General features: G+C 37.1%; 2 protein-coding genes across 4 annotated transcripts in view; one reads left to right on the top strand and one right to left on the bottom strand.

Moving 5' to 3' along the window:
- The window catches only part of LOC127640189 (transmembrane protein 266-like), an 80,159-nt gene extending 65,415 nt beyond the window's left edge, over positions 1-14,744 (bottom strand). For all 3 annotated transcript variants that reach the window (XM_052122621.1, XM_052122622.1, XM_052122623.1), the window contains exons 1-2: positions 14,133-14,744; positions 10,864-10,976 (exon numbers count right to left, since the gene is read on the bottom strand). In XM_052122621.1, the coding sequence (XP_051978581.1) occupies positions 10,864-10,877 (14 nt within the window). In that variant the 5' untranslated portion in view covers positions 10,878-10,976; positions 14,133-14,744. The remainder of the gene's footprint in view (positions 1-10,863; positions 10,977-14,132) is intronic.
- A 3,823-nt stretch (positions 14,745-18,567) lies between these two features.
- LOC127640201 (pro-neuregulin-4, membrane-bound isoform-like) lies at positions 18,568-24,310 on the top strand. The gene is made up of 5 exons (XM_052122658.1): positions 18,568-18,597; positions 20,848-20,923; positions 21,168-21,261; positions 21,779-21,931; positions 23,297-24,310. Exons 2-5 carry the CDS (start codon positions 20,914-20,916, stop codon positions 23,364-23,366), a joined length of 327 nt encoding a protein of 108 aa, XP_051978618.1. The 5' UTR covers positions 18,568-18,597; positions 20,848-20,913; the 3' UTR covers positions 23,367-24,310.
- The last annotated feature ends 122 nt before the right edge of the window (positions 24,311-24,432 follow it).

Raw genomic sequence — 24,432 nt, 5'->3', positions numbered from 1 at the left:
TGCGTGTGTGAGAGAGAGAGAGCCGTGGTCGCGATCGAACTGTGTGTGTGTGTGTGTGTGTGCGTGTGTGTGTGTGTGTGTGTGTGTGTGTGACGTGAGAGAGAGAGAGCCGTGGGCGCGATCAAACATAAAAACATACTCCGTCATTTTGTTCATACAGGACATCATTCAAACTGCAAAGTGTTTACTTATATTCGTGTACACTCGCAATAAAACACAACAAAGTGCTTTTGTCACACTCTAAACTCTTGTCAAACTGTAACCTACAACTGTCACCCAACAAAACACACACACACACAAATCTGTTTATTTTTAAGTTACACATTCTACATTGATTAAAAATCAAATGTGTTTTAATGGTAGTATTAATAAATTGAGACATTTGAATATAATGCTCACTGCACATATGCCTACATGTATGTAGTTGGACAAGTTAGGAAATTACATTTGAGAAATCACCTTGATTATGTCTTGTCTGATTGGGGGGGGCCTTTTGAGGTATAGTGCCCAGGGGCACCACACTGTCTTGATACGGCCCTGACTCAGAGTATACCAAGCATGCGTTCTCAACACCTTGCTGTATAGCAGCGAAACCTGGACGACATATGCCAGACAGGAAAACCGCTTGAACAGTTTCCATCTCCGCTGCCTGCATCGAATCCTTGGAATAAACTGGGAAGATAAGATCACCAACACATCTGTCCTGGAACAGACAAATTCCCACAGCATGCACCTTTTGCTAACTCAACGTAGGCTGCGCTGGATAGGTCATGTGCGCCGTATGAAGGACGGCCGTATTCCCAAGGATATACTGTATGGTGAACTAGCTACAGGGCACCGTCCTGTAGGCCGACCAGCACTGCGTTACAAGGATCAAGCGTGATTTGAAAACCACTGGTATATCCCCAGATACCTGGGAGCCTCTTGCAGAAAATCGCAGCGCATGGAGAACTACAGTAAGTGATGGAATCCAAAGGGGAGAAGTGAAGAGACTCCAGCAGTTGAAGGACAAAAGAAGTCACAGGAAGGAGGGGAAACCAAGCCATGACTCCAACCTGCCATCCAGCTTTGTCTGCCTAAATTGCGGCAGAGATTGCCATGCAAGGATAGGACTACTGAGCCACTCCAGATGATGCCAACAACAAAATTGACTGAAAAAGATAAAGAAGGCGCAGCCATTGTCTTTCGAGACAGAAGGGGCCTAGTATAGCATAGTATATTATAGTATAGAGGCAGACCAATATATCAGTTTTACAGATTAATCGGTGCCAATAGTTGCTTTTTGAAATGATTGTTTTTTGGCAAAAATCTATGCCAATAGTTTTAATCTAGTGAATGCAGGCTATAAAAAGCTTAAATTAGTAAATACTTGAATATAGAGGATTGTAACGGAGCCAGGTCTCCATCATTTCAAAATAAGTATGTGTATTCCGGGCAAGTTTACAGTTAAAAGTCCTGCGTAATGCACCAAATCTTAAGATTTAGGTTGCACAATAAAACTGCTGTGATTTTATTCATTTTGAACCCTTTTAGCCACAATGTCTGTACCCATCATAGTGAGGAAATATATAAATCATATAATTATATAAATCAATTTTAAAACTATCGGCCGATTTACAGGTTATCAGCCTTTTCCACCACCACAGTTATCAGTATTGGCTGAATCCACTATCGGTCGACCTCTAGTATAGTATATGTAGTACAGTATAGTACAGTATGATATATTGAAGCATATAGTAGTACAGTATAGAATATAATGTAGTATATGACAGGTATAATATTACACAAATGTGTATTTACTCTTTAGCAACTCTATATAGTGTCTAGAATAAAGGGTAAAGTATAGTAAACATAGTATAGTATACATAGTATTATATAGTATGATATGGTGAGGTATAGAGTAGTACAGTATATAATATAATATAATATATGACAGGTATAATAGTCAGAAGTTTACATGCACCTCAGCCAAAAGCATTTAAACTCCTGACATTTAATAGAAGAAAACTTTCCCTGTCTTAGGTCAGTTAGGATCAATACTATATTTTAAGAATGTGAAATAATAGTGAAGAGATTGATTTATTTCTTTCATCACATTCTCAGTGGGTCAGAAGTATACATACAATTTGTTAGTATTTGATAGCATTGCCTTTAATTTGTTTAACATGGGTCAAATGTTTTGGATAGCCTTCATCAAGCTTTTCACAATAAGTTTCTGGAATTTGGCCCATTCCTCCATGGGCCTCTTTGTTGTCCTTAAGCCATTTTTTCAAAACTTTGGAGGTATGCTTGGGGTCATTTTCCATTTGGAAGACCCATTCTAATATGGACCTCATACGGCCATTAGAGTGGATGGCACGCGGGCATTGCTTTGTGTTGGTTCTGATGGACTACACAACGCAATATCTGGAAGCAGTGCCTCTGCACAACATTTCAGCGCAAAGTGTTGAGAATTTGAATTTGAAGTTGAAAATAATCTCCTGAGTGGGGAAAGAAATCCACTGATCAGGGCACTACGTTTATGTCACGTACACTACACAAACTGTATGCATTACTGGGGATTAAATAGATTCGGACCAGCATCTACCACTCCCAAACGGACGGCTTGGTCAAATGATTTAATCAGACCCTAAAGATTCTGATTAGTAAATTTGCACACAAAAATGTTTGAAATTGTGCCGCAAGCCACCATTTGAATTATTGTACGGGTGTCGATCCGTGTGTCGACATGTGGCGTGCTTAATGTCCTAATGGAAAATTGCGAGGAGTGACCTTCAAACAGCAAAAACTAAATTCAATATGTTCTTTACCTGAGAGCAAAACTCCACACACTGTGGCAATTAACACAGGAGAATTTGCATCAGGCTCAAGAACGTCAAAGCCGGCTGTATAATAGGGGTACTCGGCTATGGGAATTTACATCGGTAGATAAAATCCTTGCATTGCTCCACACATTGAGCTCTAAATTACTCGCCAAGTGGCAAGGACCTTTTGTGTCACACACCTCTTCCCAGTTGTACAAATCTCATAGAGCACCATACTGAGATGACCCCAGGGGTAGTGGCATGCAATCGTACCAACCGATTACCCGAGCACAAAAAAAAGAGGTTTGGGAAGAATTAAAAGCCATGTTGGTTATGGAGGTAAAAGAAGAATCCCACAGTAACTGGGCCAGCCTGGTGGTTTTGGTTCCTAAGAGCGATGGCGCGGTCCAGTTCTATGTGGATTATAGAAAGGTAAATGTGTTGTCTAATTTTGAATTTTGTGCACCCGATGCCTCGGATTGACGAGCTGCTCGATCGTTTAGGTGTGGCTCGCTTTTATTCGACACTGGATTTAATGAAGGGATTTTATAACTAGTGATGCTAGAGCTTTTCTCATAACTAACTTCCCTTTTAGCCATTTGCAAGTACTTCAAACCTACTTATTCCAAGATTTTAGTGTATGTATAATAAAAGTCATGAGTAATGAGTACCCCTCCAGTTCACATGGGTATCCCAGCAGAGTAACACTAGGTGTAGTTCAGCATATTAAAGGGATAGTTCACCCACAAATTAAAATTCTCACCCTGATGCCATCCCAGATGTGTATGACTTTCTTTCTTCAGCAGAACTCAAATAAAGATTTTTAGAAAATATCTCAGCTCTGTAGGTCCATATCTTTAGAAGCGATATAATAGTTGTGGGCAAGAAACAGTCCTTTTTTTACTCTAAATCTCCTCTTTCACTTTTACATGTGAAAGTCATATGTTGTGCTGTTTAGTTTCACTTTCACATCTGAAAGTGAAAGTTAAACTGGAGATTTAGAGGAAAAATTACTTAAACATTGTTCTGTTTCTCACCCACATCTATTATATCCCTTCTGAAGAAATGTATTTAAACCCTGTAGTCTTATGGATTACTTCTTTATTTCCTTTATGTGATTTTAGGACGAACAAAGGTCTGATCACGAGCTGAGATATTCTTCTAAAAATCTTATAATACACTTCTGAGAAGGCATAAATTTTCATTTTTGGGTGAACTATCCCTTTAACTATGGATGTTACACTGAAGTTTGAAAACCAGAAAGTTTCTAATCTTAAAAAAAAAACAAAGTAGTAAAACTGCATACAGGAGAGTTACTGAGGTAAAAGAGAGGTGTCAACTGATATCCCAGTAACATCTGTTTCACCTTCAAGGCCAGATGCTGCTACCAGCACTCATACAGCAGGCTATCAGTTTGAGTTAGTCAGCAGGATTTCACATTCCCACGTGCCAACCAAGCTCTTTGCATAGGTCAGCTTCAATATAATTATTTCTAAATGCACATTGGAAAGATTCAATTGAAATCTTTAAACCAGATTGAAATATTTTAGGAGTCTTGGTGATATTGAGCAGTGTTTTGAGGTTAAAATTAGGAAGCAACTATTATGAAACAGACGATGGTGCAAAAATGTGTCAGCACATTTTGGGCAAAGAAAATATTTATTTGAATCAAACCCAAGTTCCAATGCATGTTGTTTTCAAGACAATTTAGTTTGTCAGATGCCTGTTTTTAAAAGACATGGTGTTTTCATGACACCTTTTTATTTTTTATTTTTTTGCAGAGCCATTAAAGCTGAAGTGTGTCATTTCTGCACCACTATATAATACATGTTTTCAAAAAAGTTTCACGATCACTATATATAAAGCATATGTACTGTATATCCTGTATGTAAAGCTAGAATAAGAGATGGTGTTTTTACATAAAAATGTCAATACTTTAGCTGAGACAATGCATGTAACTGTATCTGAATAACACTCAATTATTGCCCTATGAAATATTGTACTTCTATTGAGCAGTTAATGTAATTGTCTGTTGTGGTAATAAATAAATAGTAATTGTTAAGGTTGACCTAGAGTAGGTAGAATTATAGTCTTCCAGCAAACAAGCAGAGAGGATTGTGTAGTAAAATGTTAATGTTGCGACAAAAAAAGAACCTCATTAGACAGAAAGTGGAGGCTAAATGTTAGCTGACCTGTTTCAAACACAAAGGCATCCTCAGGGTGTGTCAGAGTGCATATAAGCATGCGTGCATGCATGTGTGCACAATCACTCTCTCTCTCACACACGTACACCTACACACGTACACACACACAAACACATGACAAAAAAAGGCATACAACCAGTGTTAAGTGCCATGATTGTAGGGCATCTACATAGCGTGGAACAATTTCAGTTACATGCAGGCTATATAACATTATCAAAAGGTCAACCAAGTTAATGCTACCGCTAGGCTAACACTAAGTCAGGAGTCATCTCTAGTTTTTTTTACCATTTTGTAACATATAAATATGATGTGATTTTGCAAATGCTTCATTGTATGAGGTTGCATTTCATACAGAATTTACATTGTAGATGGTATTAGCTTGCTCACAGTCTTAGGGGCTGTTTAGACTGAACACGTTACGTTTTACCTAAGTTTAATGGTGCAAAGCTCAAATATTTAGTAGTGAATAAATTGTGACTTAGAGGCCATTTACGCCACAACTAGGTTAAGTTGTAACTTTCATATAGCGTAAAGCTCCTGGACCCTTGGCTTATACAGTGTATGTTGACCACTGGCATATACTGTGTGACCTCATCACCAGGGACACAGAGGCCTTTGGAAAATACAGCACACGCGGACCACTAAGGTCCCCAGGTCTTTCCGTAAAAACAGTACCATCTGATTGCTAGTGCCCTGTGATGTTGCACAATAAGGGGATTATCTGGGCCTGAACCTTTGGTACATTTAGGACAGGTTGTTCAGAAAGGTCAATATGTAGCAAGAGGGGGACTCTCACGTCCTAGGCTACATTTTGCAGCCATCTATTGTTATCCAACCAAAACACAACAATCAACTATGCTTAACGGTTTATGGGGCTTTTCACTATTGGTGGGGTGGGGGGATGGCTGGGGTGTCCATGATCCAATGGGAGAAGACAGAAGCAAAAAACTTTAAATACTAATATTAACTGTAATAGTAATTATGATTACAATATTACAGATATTTACATTTAATATCTAATATTGTTAAACACTGTTAAATGAGTAAATTGTTTATTTCTTTAGTCCAGATTTATTAAATGATAAAAAAAAATATTAAATATTCAATTTGCACAAAACAATTATGTCATAATGCCTTTCTAAAATGAACAAGTCATTTGAATATTTGTAAATATTTGTTAAAACATTTGTATAATTTTAATTATACAAAGGGGGATTTTTTCACCCAGTTTGGAATGCCCAATTCCCAATGCACTTTTAAGTCCCCGTGGTGGCGTATCCGGGTGGCGGAGGACGAATCCCAGCTGCCTCTGCGTCTGAGATCGTCAACCCACACATCTTATCACATGCCTTGTTGAGCGTGTTGCCACGGAGACATAGCGCGTGTGGAGGCTTCACGCATCCACCGCGGCATCCACGCACAACTCACCACGCACCCCACTGAGAACGAACCACATTATAGTGACCATGAGGAGGTTACCCCAGGTGACTCTACCCTCCCTAGCAACCGGGCCAATTTGGTTGCTTAGGAGACCTGGCTGGAGTCACTCAGCACGTCCTGGGATTCGAACTAGTGAACTCCAGGGGTGGTAGCCAGCGTCAATACACACTGAGCTACACAGGCCCCCCCATACATCATTTTTATACTTTTTCTGGGAGGAAAAATTTACTTTGGTGTAATTCACCAAAAGATGAAATTTTTGAAAAAAGTATATATTGGCTTGAGTAGTGCAGAATTATCTTGTATGTCACTGATTCATGAGATAAGGAAAAAAACATGTCCTACATAAAAAAGTCCTCTGTTATTGAAAATATTGAAAAGTTCAATCTATAGGAAATATAGGCAGAAATTGGGGCAGTGGTGGCTCAGTGGTTGAGGCTCAGGGTTACTGACCAGAAGGTCGGGGGTTCAAGCCCCAGCACCAACAAGATGCCACTGTTGGGCCTTGAGCAAGGCACTTAACTCCAGGTTGCTCCGGGGGGATTGTCCCTGTAATAAGTGCACTGTAAGTCGCTTTGGATAAAAGCGTCTGCCAAATGCATAAATGTAAATATGTATATTCAGGGAATTCTTTACTTATATTTTTATATTCATGCTCATGGTGGATGCGAGGACACGTGGTCTGGAACGTTTTATATTTTTGTATATTTTAAACAATGTTTACATCTCTGCAGTCACAACACTGTCATCCCACTGTGATCATTTCTGTTAAGAATTGAGGAATAATTTGGGCATTTTAGATTATATTAAAGAGGTGGCTTTAACTGTGGGGGAAACAAATGGTTCCAGTGTACAACACATGGATAAGATGGAAAAATATTCAATTTTATCAACAAATTTTTCAGAATAGTGTGAAAGCAAAGAAATATGTATAGAATATATTTTATCAATTAGCTATTTTCAGATTTTTTTTTTTTTACAAAAACCTCTTCCCTAACATGGTTATTTAGCTGAGACCTTTGTCTAAAATATATCCATTTCAAATTATTTTGGAATTAAAACATTTAAATTAAGACTTAAAATATGCATTGTCCCTTATCTCAAGAAACAGTTATATTATTTCTTTAAAAGAAAAAGCAGTGAAACAGTTTTGTTTTAAAATATGATTAATAAAAGGCACGTATTGCTAATTTTAACTGGTCAAATTTCTTTTTTGGTGGTAATCAACATTACGACGCAAATGCTGTCGATTGAGCATATTTTTTAATGAACCAAGAATATTCCTTTAAAAACGTTTTCAGTATCAGTATCAAGAGTGGAAAAATAGCATCCGTGCCTCGGAAGCAATAGGCTTTTCCATAATCCTCTGACCAGTGAAGCTCCTAAAACACTCTCAGATCAGAGGACATCATCATATGTAGTTTCCTCACTTTATGCAGTTGTATATATATATTTCTCGTAACAAAAGTTAGTCAGTGCATTATCCATATGTAAATGAAATCCACATGGTGGTTTTGGGAAAGCATTCTGAAGTCTGATTTAATATGAGTTTTGTGGTGTACCCGCAATCTATCCTGTGGTGTGTAATTGAGTCAAATGTATCATGTTATTCTCTGCTGCTTACTCCTATATCTCCGACTTACTCTGAATACACAGTGCTCGAGCTCTAACGAACAAAGACGGCAGCTGAAGAAATCCACTCTGCATTCACTACCCACCTCCCAAATCCTCCCTCCCGTCCTCTCCGTGGACACCACCACCACTTCCATCAGAATACAGAAGCTGCCTGTGGGGGCCACACACCACGCACTTCTTCAAAATACATTATATAAACTGACACCAGTGTGTAGAGTTGATCCTATAGAGAAGTTTGAAGGATTCTCGTTTAATAGACCTTAGTCAGAGAAGACACCTTATATGACAAATCGAATACGAGCCTGTGAGGGATGCACGTACAGTTCAGTCATGACATATAACGTCGTACTGTCTTAAGGTTCTAATCTAATGTATGGATGGACACTGACACATATTATATCTTTTACATGCTGTATATCCAATCTCTCCTGCAAACTCAAATTTAGGGTCAACTACATAATAATGGTTCATTTTAACTGAAGGTTTGAACTATGGTCCCAGGACAAGGGTGTATTTCATAAATGTCTATACAAACATATACAAATGTACTGTATGTGTGAAAGAATCAAACTTTATATACTGAAACTCAAAAAGATCTCATTGAAATGTGTGGAAATACATATTTTCAATGTTTCACTTGCTGAATGAACAACACCTAGGTACACAACCGTATGACTTATGACATATTAAATAAACATAGCTTGATAACCCAGCTGTCTTGCTTTGTTTTGCATCAGATTAACTATGGCGTCTACCCTGAATATCGTTAGAAACGTATGGCGAAAGTAGTCACAAAGACTTCCGCTGAGACTGCCAAGTCAGCTGCTGATCTTGGAACAGCACACTGGAAGGATGTGGAAAGGGCAGATAAGAGCTTGCATGCTCCACATGAATCTGAGGACATGCTGAGTGGCTCACTGCAGAACAGTGTGTGGCTATAACTGACGACATCACACTCCTTCTGCTGCAGAGCAAACACATGGACCTCGAGTGAGATGCACAGTGGGTTCTGCTGCTGAAGATGACAAGACAATTAAGAGCATTCATATGTTGGCTTGACCTTGTTAAGAAAGAGCTCTTAAAGGGATAGTTTACCCAAAAATAAAAACTCTACCAATGCTGACTCAATGCTGCCATTCCAAACCTGTTTGACTAACTTTCTTTCACGGAACACAAAAGAAGGAGTTAAGCACATTGTCTGAGATGCTCTTTTTCATACAATGAAAGTGGATGGGGATTAGAGGCAGTCAAGCTCCAAGAATGACAAAAATAATTATAAAGGCATTATAAATGTACTCTATATGACTTGTTTACTGCATTCCAAATCTTTTGAAGCTATGCAATAGATTTGTGGGAGGAACAGGCTGAATTTTAAGCTGTTATTCAATACAAATCGTGATTCACAGCTGTGGTCACCATTCACTTTCATTGTATGGAATAGAGCAGCTTGGACATACACTCCAAACATCTCCATTTGTGTTCCACGGAAGATAGAAAGTCATACAAGTTTTGAAAGACATGAATGATGACTGAACTGTCACTTTTAAAGTGGATGACTTATTTTAGTCAAAGTACATTATCTACAACATAATCACATGGGAGGTTGGCATTTTGTTTCCGATACTTCCTGGACCCTAAGATAGGCCACATTATGTTGACAAGCATATGCATATCCTATCAGAAAAGTTTGCATCGGCTCCAGCATGTGTACCTTCCCCAGTGGTGCGATTTGAAGTGCGTTGCGGCTGTGTTTCCCATTTAAGTAATGACAGACCGATTTAGCTAAAACAAAGTCAGCCCACTGTTTCTGATTTCTCTGTGAGATCAATCCGTTATCCAGTCACAGTCAGTATGCAGTCAACTAAAAATAAGGCATTCGTAGGTCGATTTCCTTGGAAAAAATATACATTTGATATTAATATTAGGGGATTAGACAGGTCTTAATCCAGTTTTGGTTGTTTTATACAATATAATTTTTATGCTGTATTTATTTGTACAAAGAGGAACACCATAGCTTTTTTAAAATAAAGTTCATTATAATTGCTATAGAATAACCAAAATGTTTTAGGGAAATTTCCTTATCATCATCTATTGAAAATTCTAGCATTTTTTTTTAAATTGAAGATTAAAATGAATATGGGGGAAACAGAAGCTTACGTGTGTTTCACTGCACTGTTAGAATTCATGTTTATGCACTACAATCTAGGAATCAAAATCCCAGACAAAGCAAAAACTATTCCTACAACTAAGGGGCCGTTCACAAGAATGCGTCAATGCGTTAAAGAAAGCTTGACATGGAACAGAATGGAAAAGTCTCAAAATGTGTTTTTAAAAGTTATTTTAATGTGACATGGTGTCTTAGAAATGCTGCACTCATGGCACAAGATGCCGATAAAGCAACTAAATACGTCACAAAGGTCAAAGACGTCTGTCTAGCAAATGTTAACATGGAAAAACAATACCAAAACAGCGTAGACGTATGCAAAACCATGTTCTGTGCAAACAACCTTTAAGGCAATGAGTAATAATATAGGGATGGTCATATCTCACAGTCTGAACACAAAAAAGTATACAAAAAAGAATACAAAAGTATACAAAAAAAGGGAACAACATTTTCCTTGCAAAAGCCAAAGCAACACATTGGTTATGACATAATTAATGTTTTTAGAGCAGAAACACACTAACACAACAGGAATACACTCTCCTGTGCACAATGCTCACAGCAGCACATTAAATTCAACGTCATTATGAAACAGGTAGCATGTAGCGTGCACACTCACTGTGGCTGGCTCATGGTGTTATAAGCAGCAAAAGCTGGAGACCTTTTCTTTCACTTCTCTCAAATGTGAATTCTGGTTTGTGCTAGACAAAGGCGACTTCGCTCATACCAAACCTGTGAAGAAAACAGATCAATTCAGATATCTGAATTTAAAATAAGGGCTTTATTGTCGACTGCTTGTGAGTTTAAATATAAATGTACCACAGGACTGCAATATAATGAGATAATCATGTGTGAATAATGTGTTTATGAATCTATGAACATCTAGTTCATTCGTAGCACAGTTATTGATGTGGAAGGATACAAATAATGTTTATGCAATAAAAACTATGAAGAGAGTGTTTTGTGTGTGAAGTTGTATCCAATTAAACAACTTCATTGCCATGATGACAAAAACGCTATATATCCAAAAACAACATTAAAAATTCTACATAAACAAATGTACAGCTTAAATAACAAAAGTGTTAACAGAATTCATGTAAGTGCTTTTATAATATTGTAAGATTCACATTGTCTTTAAAACCCTCCAAAATTTGGCCCCCATTCACTTCTATTGTAAGTGCCTCACTGTAACCTTGCTTTTTAAATGAAAAGAAGGGGCAAGTCAAAATTAATTTGTGGTAATCAACATTATTCCACAAATGCTGTTGACTGAGCTTAACTTGTATTGAACCCGGAATATTCCTTTAAGTGGCTTAGATGTCTAAATAGTTTTTGGCGGCACTGTTTATGTATATACTACGTATCCAATTTAAAAGATGATTTATTTTGAAAAGAGAGGGCTTAAAACAATATATATAAAACCAAAAGGGCCTATAACAACCAAACATTGAGAGAGAAAAGATAACGTATTGATAATGACCCTTTTCAAAGGGTCTCCCAAATATATGAAGACATGTTCTTTAAGGGCAGCCCTTTGAATTACCACAATTCCTGTTTTCCTGCATAAGGTATGCATGTGTGAGCTGAGTGCAAAGTGCTCCATTTACATTTAATAACAACCCTGACTCAAGTTGAAAAAAAGGAGGAATTATTATACAAACAGTATGATTTCCAGCAGGGTAAGCATTACACTATGCTCAGACTGCCTGTGTTTGCCTTTTTTTCATGTCAAGATGCGATGAAGTTGTCAATCTCAATACGGATGGGCATCAATAACAGAATGGTCTGTAGAGCTCATTTACCACTGGCTTCAATCACTGAAGCATTGTGATGAAACTTCATTTACCCAGACCGGAGTGATGTTGGCTCGCCGCTTGACAAACACTAGTGTCTCAAACGCTAGAGTTTTTCGAAGAGGTATTACCTCAGGCTGGGGGATGAGGTGAAACTAGTACAGAAGACACATCATATTAAGCCAAATAAGGCATACCGTACACAGGTCAGTCAGACAGCAAGTCTGAATACAGTGGAAGCAGAACAAGGAATGAGAGACAGAAGGATGGGCGAAGAGAGATATTTGCCATAATAAATGACTCATGCTAATGAAAAAACACTTTATAATACCTATTTTAAATAATATTAACATATATTCTTACAGTATATAATGCAATGTTTAAATAGTTTAAAATATAATAAACTTGTTTCATTTGGTGAAGACTGGGGCTAGTTGTCACAGTCTGACTCCAGTCAATATTTCTCAGGGAATTCTTTTTTTTAAAGATACGTTTCTGAACAGACACATGACTTAAACTTTCAAATAAAATTAAACACTTTACAATAAGGATCAATTCGGTAACATCCGTTAATGCTTTAGAAATCACGAGTTAATAATAAGTAATTACATTTTACAGCATTTATGTGCCTAATGTTATCACAACTATTGTCATTGTTTGTTCATGGTAGTTTATATTGCATTAAGTAATGTTAATGAATGCAATATGTAATGTAAAAAAAGGATTTGTCTATGTAAAAATTTACATTAATAAGTGCTGTAAAAGTATTGTTCATTGTTAGTTCATGTTAACTAATGTGTTAACTTATGTTAACAAATAAAACACCAGTGTTCAAAAGCTAAATTTTTGTTTACAGTCAGATTGTTTCACTTCATTCTGAGATGCTATTCTTCTCACCACAATTGTAAAGAGTGGTTATCTGAGTTACAGTAGATTTTTGTCTTTTCGAACCAGTCTGGAGTAAATTCTGGAGAAAATTCAGCAGTTACAGAAAAACTCAAACCAGCCCGTCTGACACCAACAATCATCCATGTGATTATCTAATCAGCCAATCGTGTGGCCGCAGTGCAGTGCATAAAATCATCCAGATACGGGTCAGGAGCTTCAGTTAATGTTCACATCAACCATCAGAACTGGGAAAAAAATTGGATCTCAATGATTTGGACCATGGCATGATTGTTGGAGCCAGATGGGCTGGTTTGAGTATTTATGTAACTGTTGATCTCACACACAACAGTCTCTAAAATTTATTCCAGACTGGTTTGAAATGACAAAGTGTACGGTAACTCAGATAACCGCACTGTACAGTTGTGGTGAGAAGAATAGCTGGTATCTTCTAGAATCAGAACAATGAAAATAACATATATCTAAGGCACTATTAGGGGTTCATTATTTAATGTAAATCAAGCATGCCTAAACTTACATCAATGCTCATTTTTATTTTTTGTGTTGACCACGTGTTCAAAGAGCTACAATGGACCTATAAGGGAATATAATATCAAAGTTTTGTGGGAGCCACTATAACAGGCAAATCAGATCCTCTGATACAATCACATTAAAAGTTTAGTTTTAAACTCAGATCGAACCACACATTGATAACATATTCACGCACACACAAAAGCATATACATGCTTCACCGAGGACTGACTCTAAGAAACAGGGCAATGGAGACATTTCTTGTTATTTTGATTTGCTTCTTTAAGCCACAGCCCTCTTAAAACAAGATTGCATTACTTTGAACTGCTCAGGGATGAACATAAATATCCCCATTAACACAATATTGGATGAGCATTTCAATGCAGGCTGCAAATACATTTGAAAATGGATGACATGTCACGCTTTTTCAATCATTTCCTAGGCCTAGAAGAGCTATGGGTTAAAGTCGGGTGTTCTGATTAAAGGGATCAGCTACTTAGAACATGAAACGTGATGCATCACCATGACAGCTTGGGATTTGCACTCATTTTGGTGATGCAATAATCAAAATAACACGACAAACACTCATTGAGCCATAATGGTACATTAATTGTGGGAGAAGCATAAATGCAAGTAGTGCTCAGTGATGAAACGCTCGTCACCAAAGGCTATAACCTACCGTTATCGATTTACATCGCTGAAACTTTAATCGTGTCTCCCTTGCCCTCGTGGTTATGATAATGTCTCCCTTGCCAATAATGAAAAGGGTCTTGATGAGTGGAAGCTCCAACCAAAGCAGCCAAGCGTCCGTTCTGCTGCTGCTTTCGCGAATAAAGGGGAGGACGAGCAAGAACGAGCGGTAACACGAGCATCATCGCTCAGAGAGATTATATTAGGAGTCCGTCACTATCCAAACACCCAGAGAAAAGCATCACATCTGAAACTGGAGGGGTGCATTGTGCATATACACCGCGCCTGCTCAGCTTACATTGGGCTTCCCCCTTCAAATCACGCCAGGCGCTCGATCTCAATATGATTCAATGTAGGTTAGTGCGCAGGGTGCTGTCCAGGTGCTGAAACCCGCGATTCGATTCGATTCGCAAGCGCCGGAAATGTGCTCATAGAATCAGTGGCTGAATGTCGAACACCGACAACTCGCGTTTGGGTCCGTTACGTCGAAGGGGAGGGGGCTCGATTCATTACGTCGAGAAAACGCTTTACTATTGGGTTTCTGTCCGAGCGTTGGGGAAATGTTCCTTGGGGTAACCTCGAGTAGGCTACACGCGTCTATCAAAACACCGTATTGCCCACTGAAGTGTGAGAAGTCTCTGTGCGCGTGGCTGCGGTCATTTCCCGCGTGCTTCCACAACAATGTGCTATATTCTGAATGACGATTGGTGTTAGTGTTTGTTATTCGTCAGACATATTCAATTGTGTAGAATAAGACCAAAATCTGTCATGATTCATGACTGAGCGTATTTCCATGGCAGAGGTGACACTGAGATGTACCCAGAGAAATGTGTTTAAAACATGACTATTGGTCGTGTATGTGTATTTCAGAGAAAGATGAAGAGAAATGATCTGTTTCTACTTAGAAGGATAGTTCACCCAAAAATGAAAATTCTCTCATCATTTACTCACCCTCATGCCATCCTAGAGTTGTATGACTTTCTTTCTTCTGCAGAACACAACCCATAATTTAAGAAGAATATTTCAGCTCTGTTGGTCCATTCTATGCAAGTGAATGATGTCCAAATCTTTGAAACTCCAAAAGCACATAAAGGCAGCATAAAAGTAATCCACATGACTCCAGCAGTTAAACCCATGTCTTCTGAAACGATTTGATAGGTGTGGGTGAGTATATACACCGATCAGCCACAACATTAAAACCACCTGCCTAATATTGTGTAGGTCCCCCTCGTGCAACCAAAACAGCGCCAACCCACATCTCAGAATAACATTATGAGATTTTATTCTTCTCACCACAATTGTACAGAGTGGTTATCTGAGTTACCATAAACTTTGTCAGTTTGAACCAGTCTAGCCATTCTCTGTTGACCTCTCTCATCAACAAGACATTTCTGACCACAGAACTGCCGCTCACTGGATGTTTTTTGTTTTTGGCACCATTCTGAGTAAATTCTAGAGATTGTTGTGTGTGAAAATATCAGGAGATCAGCAGTTACAGAAATACTCAAACCAGCCCATCTGACAACAATCATCCATGCGATTATCTAATCAGCCAATCATGTGGCAGCAGTGCAGTTTTTATTTGACTTAATTTTCAATTTGTCCAATCAATTTAATTTTGTTTTATCTAACATTATGGGTGAAATACATTTAATATAATTAAATACATTTACTGTGTTTAATACATTTAATAAATGGTCATATTAAAACATTTAATAATGCTTATAAAATTAAATAAAAAAGATCAGATACCATAAAAAAATATTTATATTCTACAGTACCACACTTCACACTTCTCAGTCCTCCTGCTGTGTCCAGGTGTAGCCTACTTCCCTTAAGTCAAGATAAAAAAATTTACAAACTCACCTTGGGCTGACATTTCTTTTCACATTATATTTAGTATGGATAATAGGTGAATACAGACATCTCCCCTCACTTGTGTTCTTCATTGCATTTTTTGTATTTTCTGCAGGCGAGAGTTAAAAAAAAAAGTAGGCTACTTTGAAAGAGTATGCGCTGCTACTTTCAGCCAGAATAATCACACATAAGGACATATACATGTGAAAACTGATGCGCAGTATCAAATACACAGAATGTACTGTATGATAGTACTAACTACAGAGAGAACATCATTATGAAGACAAAGCCAAATCCCGGGCATTTAGAGGCCGTTTTGAAATCCCAGCCGGATGCTTTTTTCAGGAAAAAAAGCGGACATGTCTGGGGAAAAGTGGACGTATGGTCATCCTATGTTACGCTGTTATTTTTTTAATTTGTATGTTTGTTTGTTTTCATTGCATCACAAATGCCATGGACTCCGCCGGACTCGGAAAAAAATAACAAGTCTGAAAGGCTTGAGTCCGAATCCGAACTCGAGTACCAACTCTATGTCATACACATCTTGGATGGCTTGAGGGTGAGTAAATGATGAGAGAATGTCGGAGAACTATTCCTTTAATCTAACCCATATCAAATTAGTTTTGTTGGTAGAACTTAATTTATCAGGTTAAGTCACTTAAAAATAGAAACATTTCTTGAATGAAAACAGTCAATTTAGATGTTACCACATGAAACACACTTTATTTTTAGGTTACTTAAGACATTTTTATAGTGTACACTGAAAATGGGGTCACATTGAAATTAACTGTTTTTATTCAAGTCAGAAATATTATTTAACATCTTTGAATCAACTTGAATACTTACATTGACAAAACTAAGGTCAAATTTTTTACAGAGTACTTCTAGTGTATATCATATATTATAATAATAGGTTTCAACCCTTTTTGTCCAATGACTCTTTCATGACTTTTCCAGGCATTAGTGATTGAGAAGTCATTTTGATCAGCCTGATTTGCTAATGAATCATTTACACACTTCTATTTTAGTGAACCATTTCAACTGAACCCATTTCAACAAAGTCAAAAGTGTGATCCACTGATAAATCGGACAACACTATGGCTTGCGAGTATGTTTTACAGTACTCAAGAACAATATCTAGTTGAGTAAATATTTTAGAGCAGAGAAAAGCCAGACATTTTCCACATCTTTTTGAGGTTTTATTCATTTCCATGACTTTTCCACACCTGGAAAACACCGTTTTAAATTTCCCTGATATTTCCAGGTTTTCCATGACGTGAAACCCCTGATATTACTGTATATACTATTCGTGTCATAATAATATAGGAATAATGTTTTATACTGTATATCATACTATGAGTGTCATCATACTACTATTTCATCACTAATGCTGTCATGTTCTATTACTGTCATCCCAGCATCACTGTACTACAGTGTATTCAATTACATCATTTTGTGTAGTATGCAAACTTCATACAACTGGGCATACTACATGTTGTACACTGTTAAAAGTGGTTACCTGTTTTGAATGCATTCCACATAAGCAATATTATTTTAATACATGCAACCAAATTAATGTAGTTAAAAGTAATTAACATAATTGAATATCAGTAACTGTAATCTAATATATAATGTAACACGTCACACTACTTTTTTGACTAAAAGTAATTTGATTACAGTAACAAATTACTTTGCAATCAGATTACACTCAACACTGTTTTAAAGATGTGCTATAAAGTATACAGTTTTGTGTTTTTATTATATAATAGACTCCATTATAATATTATCATCTGTTAGTGGCACATTATAATAAATGTGTCTCTTTCAATATGTAATTTATTGTAATTGCTATTTCCACATGGCAAACTGTCTTTAAATTGTAGCTATTTGGCCTCAACTCCAAAACCATCATGTTCTAACGGTTTTTGGTTACTCAACGTGGCATTGCCTTTTGTCCCTCATGTGCCCTTTAAACAAAGAATGTAAACAATTAGATTAAAGTCTACAAAGTTCCCACGATTCCACACATACCTTGCGACTCGCACCGAACTTCCCCTTTAGCATACCTGACATTCCTGTGTCTGACACCAAACCCAGCCAGCCTACACAAGAGAGGAAAGCAGTCTTAATGATAAAAGGAGATTTCTGGATCACACCTGCGCATAATGCTACTTAAAGTAACGATAACACCCCCAAATATTTCCCCCAAAAATGTAAAAAATAAAAAGCAACTTCTGAAGAAAAAAATCTGTATTATTACTGAAGCCTTTATGATGCAGCTTTAGACACCAATTCAACTAGCCAAAATTGAACAATTAAAACAAATATGGCAATATAGTATTTCCCTAATAACTACTTTCTGCTTTGCGGTAACTTCTGATGTCCTAATTTTGTTATCTTAGGCAATTCCCTGTAAATGAACCCTGGTCATTGTGTTCTACTAACGCATGTCTGAGCTGATGAGAATTGTTCCATTCACAAATGTGGAAAAACAGCAATCACAACATTTCTGAGTGCAAAGGGATCCACCCACCACGCTTATGTGGCTCTGAGCTGGAAGACAAGGTGACTCACTTGTGCTGGATTTCACCTGGAAGGTAAGGCTTTCTCATACACTGACATTTCCCTGAAACACAGCATGCAGGGTTTCTTTCAGGTACATTTTAGCATGAAATAGCACTTTCCAAAACTAAAATATGAAGCAGGAGAGTTCCAAAAAAGTTTACTTTTTAGATGCAACATAAATGGAAGTTTATTGCAAGTCTTTAGACAGATAAATCATGGCAGAACAATGTTATTTTCCTTTGCATTCATACTGAGTTCTAAATCTGTCAAAATGAAGCTACCTGCATACATAAATCTGCCCTAATGTTGTGTTGTAAATACAATATACTGAAAATATATTTAAACTACAGAGCCAACATTGTTGAGGGTTCAAAATAGAGATATTGTCACTTTTAGACTTAATATAACTGGGTAGTTAGCATGAAATATCAATCAGTGACAGACAGTATGACTGTTGGCTTTACTTCATTTAAACTATTTGAAACAGTTTTATGACTTCATATCAACTGAGGGATTATATAGAATTTTTCTACTTTTAAACTTTAATTTGCCACACCAAATGAAATGGTGATTTAAATGGTGAAAAACTTGAAATTGTAACCATACATATCTTAATAATATTAAGGAAAACTTTTCCATGCAATAAAATAAGTTTGTTCATCAATGAATTTGATCAAGTCTTGTTATACAAATTTAAATTAATTTAGTCACATCTACTAGATAACAATTTGTCAAAGTCATAATTTTAATTACGTTCAGGCAACTTCACTTATCCCACTTCCAATTTTTTTTTGGTCAAATATTTGTTGTTGTAAGTGTAATGACCTGTGAGCCTGTTGTGTGGATAAAGGATGAAATCTTGCCGATACGTTTTAAATGAAACTTTCCAATCAGGCATCCGGGGTCCTTTACATCCTACACACAATGACGGTAACACTCAAACAATTATTGTGACTCCAGCCAGGTCTCCTAAGCAACCAAATTGGCCCAGTTGCTAGGGAGGGTAGAGTCACATGGGGTAACATCCTCGTGGTCACCATAGTGTGTTTCTCACTCTCAGTGAGGCGCATGGTGAGTTGTGCGTGGATACTGTGGAGAATAGTGTGAAGCCTCCACACGCACTAGGTCTCTGTGGTAACGCACTCAACAAGTCGCGTGATGTGTGGATTGATGGTCTCAGACACAGAGGCAACTGAGATTTGTCCTCCACCACTCGGATTGAGGCAAGTCACTACACCACCACGAGGACTTACAACACGTTGGGCATTCCAAATTGGGGAGAAGAAAAACAAATCGTATTTTTTGGGAATCATATTTTTGGAAATAGATACACTCACATGACACAAAATCCAAAGGGACAACAAACACAACACCAAAAGTGCAAATACTGCATCAAAAGGAAATATTAATTTCACAGTTTTTACTCATGCCGAGGTGCATGCTGGGAACCTGACATCACATTTACAGCTGGTTATGCTAATGGAATTATTTAAGTAGTCCCAATGCAAATGGGTTAATTGATCTACCATTTTACACATTTTAATTGATTGCACACAACGAAATTAAGTTGTGAATAAAAATTCAAGGGTTGTGTTACATTAGCTCATTTTAAGTAACTACATTCAACAAGGATACTGCTCATCAGCTGAGGGTAGTCAGTGCGGGCAGCAACAGCGCAGCCACAGAATAAGAGCTGGTCACACAGGACGCGTTCTCGAAGGCTGGGTGAAGCACAACAGCTCCTAAACCATCTGTCTGTCACACATGTACAAATAAAAATAACGCAGATGGAACGCTTATGTTCAAATACATAGGAATTAACGACATATTGACTTCTATTTAAAAAAAAATGTATTGTATAATCAGTGCTTTTACTCGCTAAATATTTAATTTTGAATTACAATATTATGTGTATTATTTGTACAATTATTTACATTATTATGTATTATGTATATTAAATATCTTTATTTGGGGGCCTCTCTTCAGCAAATGTTGGTATTTGTGATATAAGTAAATAGTTTGGCTCCCATAAAACGGTGCCATATGGGGAAACAGAAGCACCTAAATTTGCTGCCATTGAAAACTTGTGCAAAACGATTGACTTATTTATTTATATATGTTGTCTGTTGCCTAACCAATTACTAAATGTAATGAATTCTATCTGAATTTAGAGATCTCTTGATAAAGGTCAATGATAAATTCAAATTATTACAATATACTGTAAATTTACTGTGTACTTTGATCAACGTAATCTTTGATTATAACATGTCATTTATTCTCAGGTGATCATAATTGACTGCTCTCAGTCATAATCCTGAAAACTGGAGAAGTCCTCTCGAAAAAGTCCCATGATGGCAGGTAATATAAAAACAATACAACATATATAGGCCTACATAAAAATACCATCATTGTCTTTTCTTTCTTATACCAAAAGTAAACTTATAACATAAAACATGACATTATATTTCTATATTATATGTGGCAACACTAATTTTATACAAAAACTAAATAAAACAGACTGCCTCTATGAAAAAATGTGAGCTAGATAAACAGTGTGTCCTCTGCTCTGTTCATCTACTTTAGTTTGTTTTTTCTTGTCTAGAACACGGTGATCCTTGCACTGGGTCAGAAGCCAACTATTGTATGAATGGAGGAACATGCTTTAAAATTCCCTCCGTGTCTACACCCACCTGTGTGTGAGTGTCTTCTTATGGTTGTTTGTATGTATACTATGTACAGTATGTGCCATGTTCCTATTCAAATCTGAACGGTAGCTATTAGATAATAAACTATAGGCAAGCAAATGATGCTAGACCAATCATTTCAGCAGTTTTTTTTCAATGACTGTTAACCCATGGACATTTGTAGAGGATTTAATGAGTACTTTACTCATAAGTTCAAGCAGAGTAACCAAAGGTGTAGATTGCCACATAACCTATGAACAAGTTCCCCTAATGTTTGATCACCAAAATTAACCAAATACTTTTAGTAACCTTTTGGGTGAAATAATTTCCCTTGAAAGTCTGCATGTGCAATCTTTCTTCTTAAATGAAATACCACTTTGTTTGGTACCTTGCAATGAAATGCACTGAAAAGTATAAATTTTTAAGCCTGGCTTAAATGTCTAAATGCTTTTTGGGGCAACTGTACATTTGTCACATATTTTAATCTAATGATCAGACTCTTAACCCCATGTATTTTGCCATTCTGTAGATGCAGTGCTGACTACGAGGGCAGCAGATGCGAGCAGTTTCAGCTGCTCAGTTTCTCACGGAGCAACGAGGAGAAGGGTATGATCGCCGGCGTGGTCATCCTCCTCCTCCTCATTATAGTGGTGCTCGGCGTGGTCATCTATTACAGCTGCAAGTGAGTTAACAAATCAATGTCCTTGAAAAGCTTTCCAAATGTTACAATGTGGTTGTGGGAATGTAAAAATGTCCAGTTTTTCATTATGTCTTTATGAGTTTTTACCCAAATAAATCTAGTTTAAAGGGCATATACAAACAATGTTTCACTAAAATAATTTCCCCCTAACATTGTGCAACATGACAGGACATGTTGCTTCTGAATGTTCACGTACCCTGAAATCAACCCCATTCTGTGGAGGTACCACCGTTCACCATTAGACATTTTTGCATCAATTCAAATGTGTTTACCTTTCCCTACTAGCAAGTTGCACAAGTAAAATTCGACATCATTAAAGTAATGTTTCATGTTCAGTACAAGTTAAGCTATATGGACAGCATCTTGATTACACTTACAATGGATGTTTAAGGGGCACTGGAATAAACATTATGTGCTGCCACAAGACTAAAACACTATATTCACATGAGACAAGTGTAATAAAGTTGCTTACCACTAACCTTGTCTGTGCAAATTTACATCCAGTCTGTCAAAGCTAGTTATGACTATGTAAAGTCGATGATACATGGAAGAAACTTCGCTCGCAGAAACTTCACTAAAAACGCATAAACAAAAGTTTATCTGCCTACTAAAGTATGCCAACTTTACAGCTCAAATTTTAAATAGTTTAACACAAATAGGAGCTGATCAAACGGTTTTAGGGTCCGTTTTCACCGAAAGCATTTTTGTGTCAATCTTTGCTGATTTTCAGAAGTTCTTCCTATATAAACAGTTTCTAGATGGATGTCTTTGTGATGTGTTTCACAGTCTTTTCAGCATCTTGCGCAGGAGCAATGCGATTTTTTTAGATGCCGTGTAATGTTAAAAAGCACATCAACTTTTAAAATGCGTCTCAAAACACCTGAATTCTGTTTTATTTGTTGCGCTGCATCTAGATTTTTATAGCGGAAGAACATGTTCGCTCTGAATACCCCCTTAAGGCATGGTCACATTTACTTTCCATGGCAAATTCATTGCGTAAAATAGTCATATCAATGGGAATCCATGTGATAATGACTTCTGGTGGCGAAGAATTTCACAGATTTCGTGTGGAGTTCAAGTTTGTTTTTAACTTCAGTCTGACAGAGTATAAAGTGCAGAATTAAAAAGAGGCTGCTTGCCATTTCGTTTTTGCTGGTTTCACATGTGCTTAACATCCACCCACACCTTCTTCGCCAGTGGCAGCAAATTGCGCTGTGCTAAGGTAAATGTGACCGCAACTTTAGAGTGAAAAACAGCAGTTATCAAACTAGCATGAAAACAACAGTTCTAAATCTTGTGGATAATAATAATAATAATCTCTCTTTACTATCTATTTATTATCCTCAGAATGAAGAAAGCTGCCCAAAGTCAACCAAAACCTGCAGAAGAGTACTGGAGGGTCAAATCAAGAGTATGAGATTTACTGAGTTTGTGTGGATTCGACTTTTGGGACTCACTAGGAAACGTGGCATGTGGACTCGACATTCATAGTTAAAAGAGGCCTTGATGTTACGTACAACGCTGCTATGATTGTGGAACACGTACAAGCGGACGTTATCTTGTGACATCACCCGCTTGTGGAGGTCTTGGGACAGTGAGTGTGAGTTAAAACACAATACTTTGGTTTAGTTGCTCAGAGTGCCAGCTACCAGCAAACCATCTCTCTCTTTTTATAACTTTATAAATAATCGTTGAATCGATTAAATCAGATTAATTTAAATATGTCACAGAAGGATGCAGATTCTACAGAAATTAACATTAGACCAGACATCAGCTATTTAACAAAAAAAAAAAAACATTTCAAAATAGCATCCTCACATACTGTATATAATACATTTAATTATATCTATTTAAGGAAGGGTGGGGTGAGATGAGGGGGTTGGGTTTTTCATTTTCTTTATATTCAGAAGCAAACACATATGTGGTTAAATAAATAAATGAATAAATGTGTGAACAGCTGCCATTCTGTTTATGGATTTTTGCAGTGTGCCTTTTTTTGTATTGGCTAAAACTTTGATTACATGGATGTATTCTCTTATATAATAAAATGCAAACTTATTCACTCATATTAACTCCCAATATGTAAAATTAGCAACAGACTACTCTTAACGTCATAGACTGGTTAAATTAGTCACACACGGTTAATTACACAGTTACTCTTACTAATGTGACCACAAATCTGACAATAAAGTGACGTTAAGTTCAATGGAATTCCACGAACGCAGAATAATTAAAATACATTAAATTCCGTCATACCAACAGAGTCATGCGTCAAATAAAGTTGAACTTTGAAGTAAAACACACATCTTGTTCCTCACAATGTGTGCTTATAAGGTAGGTACGCCTATATTTTGAACATTATTCACGCTAGCGCCATCTTTGATTTTTTAATGGGAATGGCAACGAGGCTGTGAGGGATAAATATAGTCTCTTCAATGGGCTGTACTGCAGCAGTTTAAAGTGTTTTTTGATCATTCCACGGA

The sequence above is a fragment of the Xyrauchen texanus genome, chromosome 49 (genome assembly GCF_025860055.1).
Source record: "Xyrauchen texanus isolate HMW12.3.18 chromosome 49, RBS_HiC_50CHRs, whole genome shotgun sequence".
NCBI lineage: Eukaryota > Metazoa > Chordata > Actinopteri > Cypriniformes > Catostomidae > Xyrauchen > Xyrauchen texanus.
Note: the sequence above shows the minus strand (reverse complement) of the source record. Positions and strands in the feature narration are given on the sequence as shown.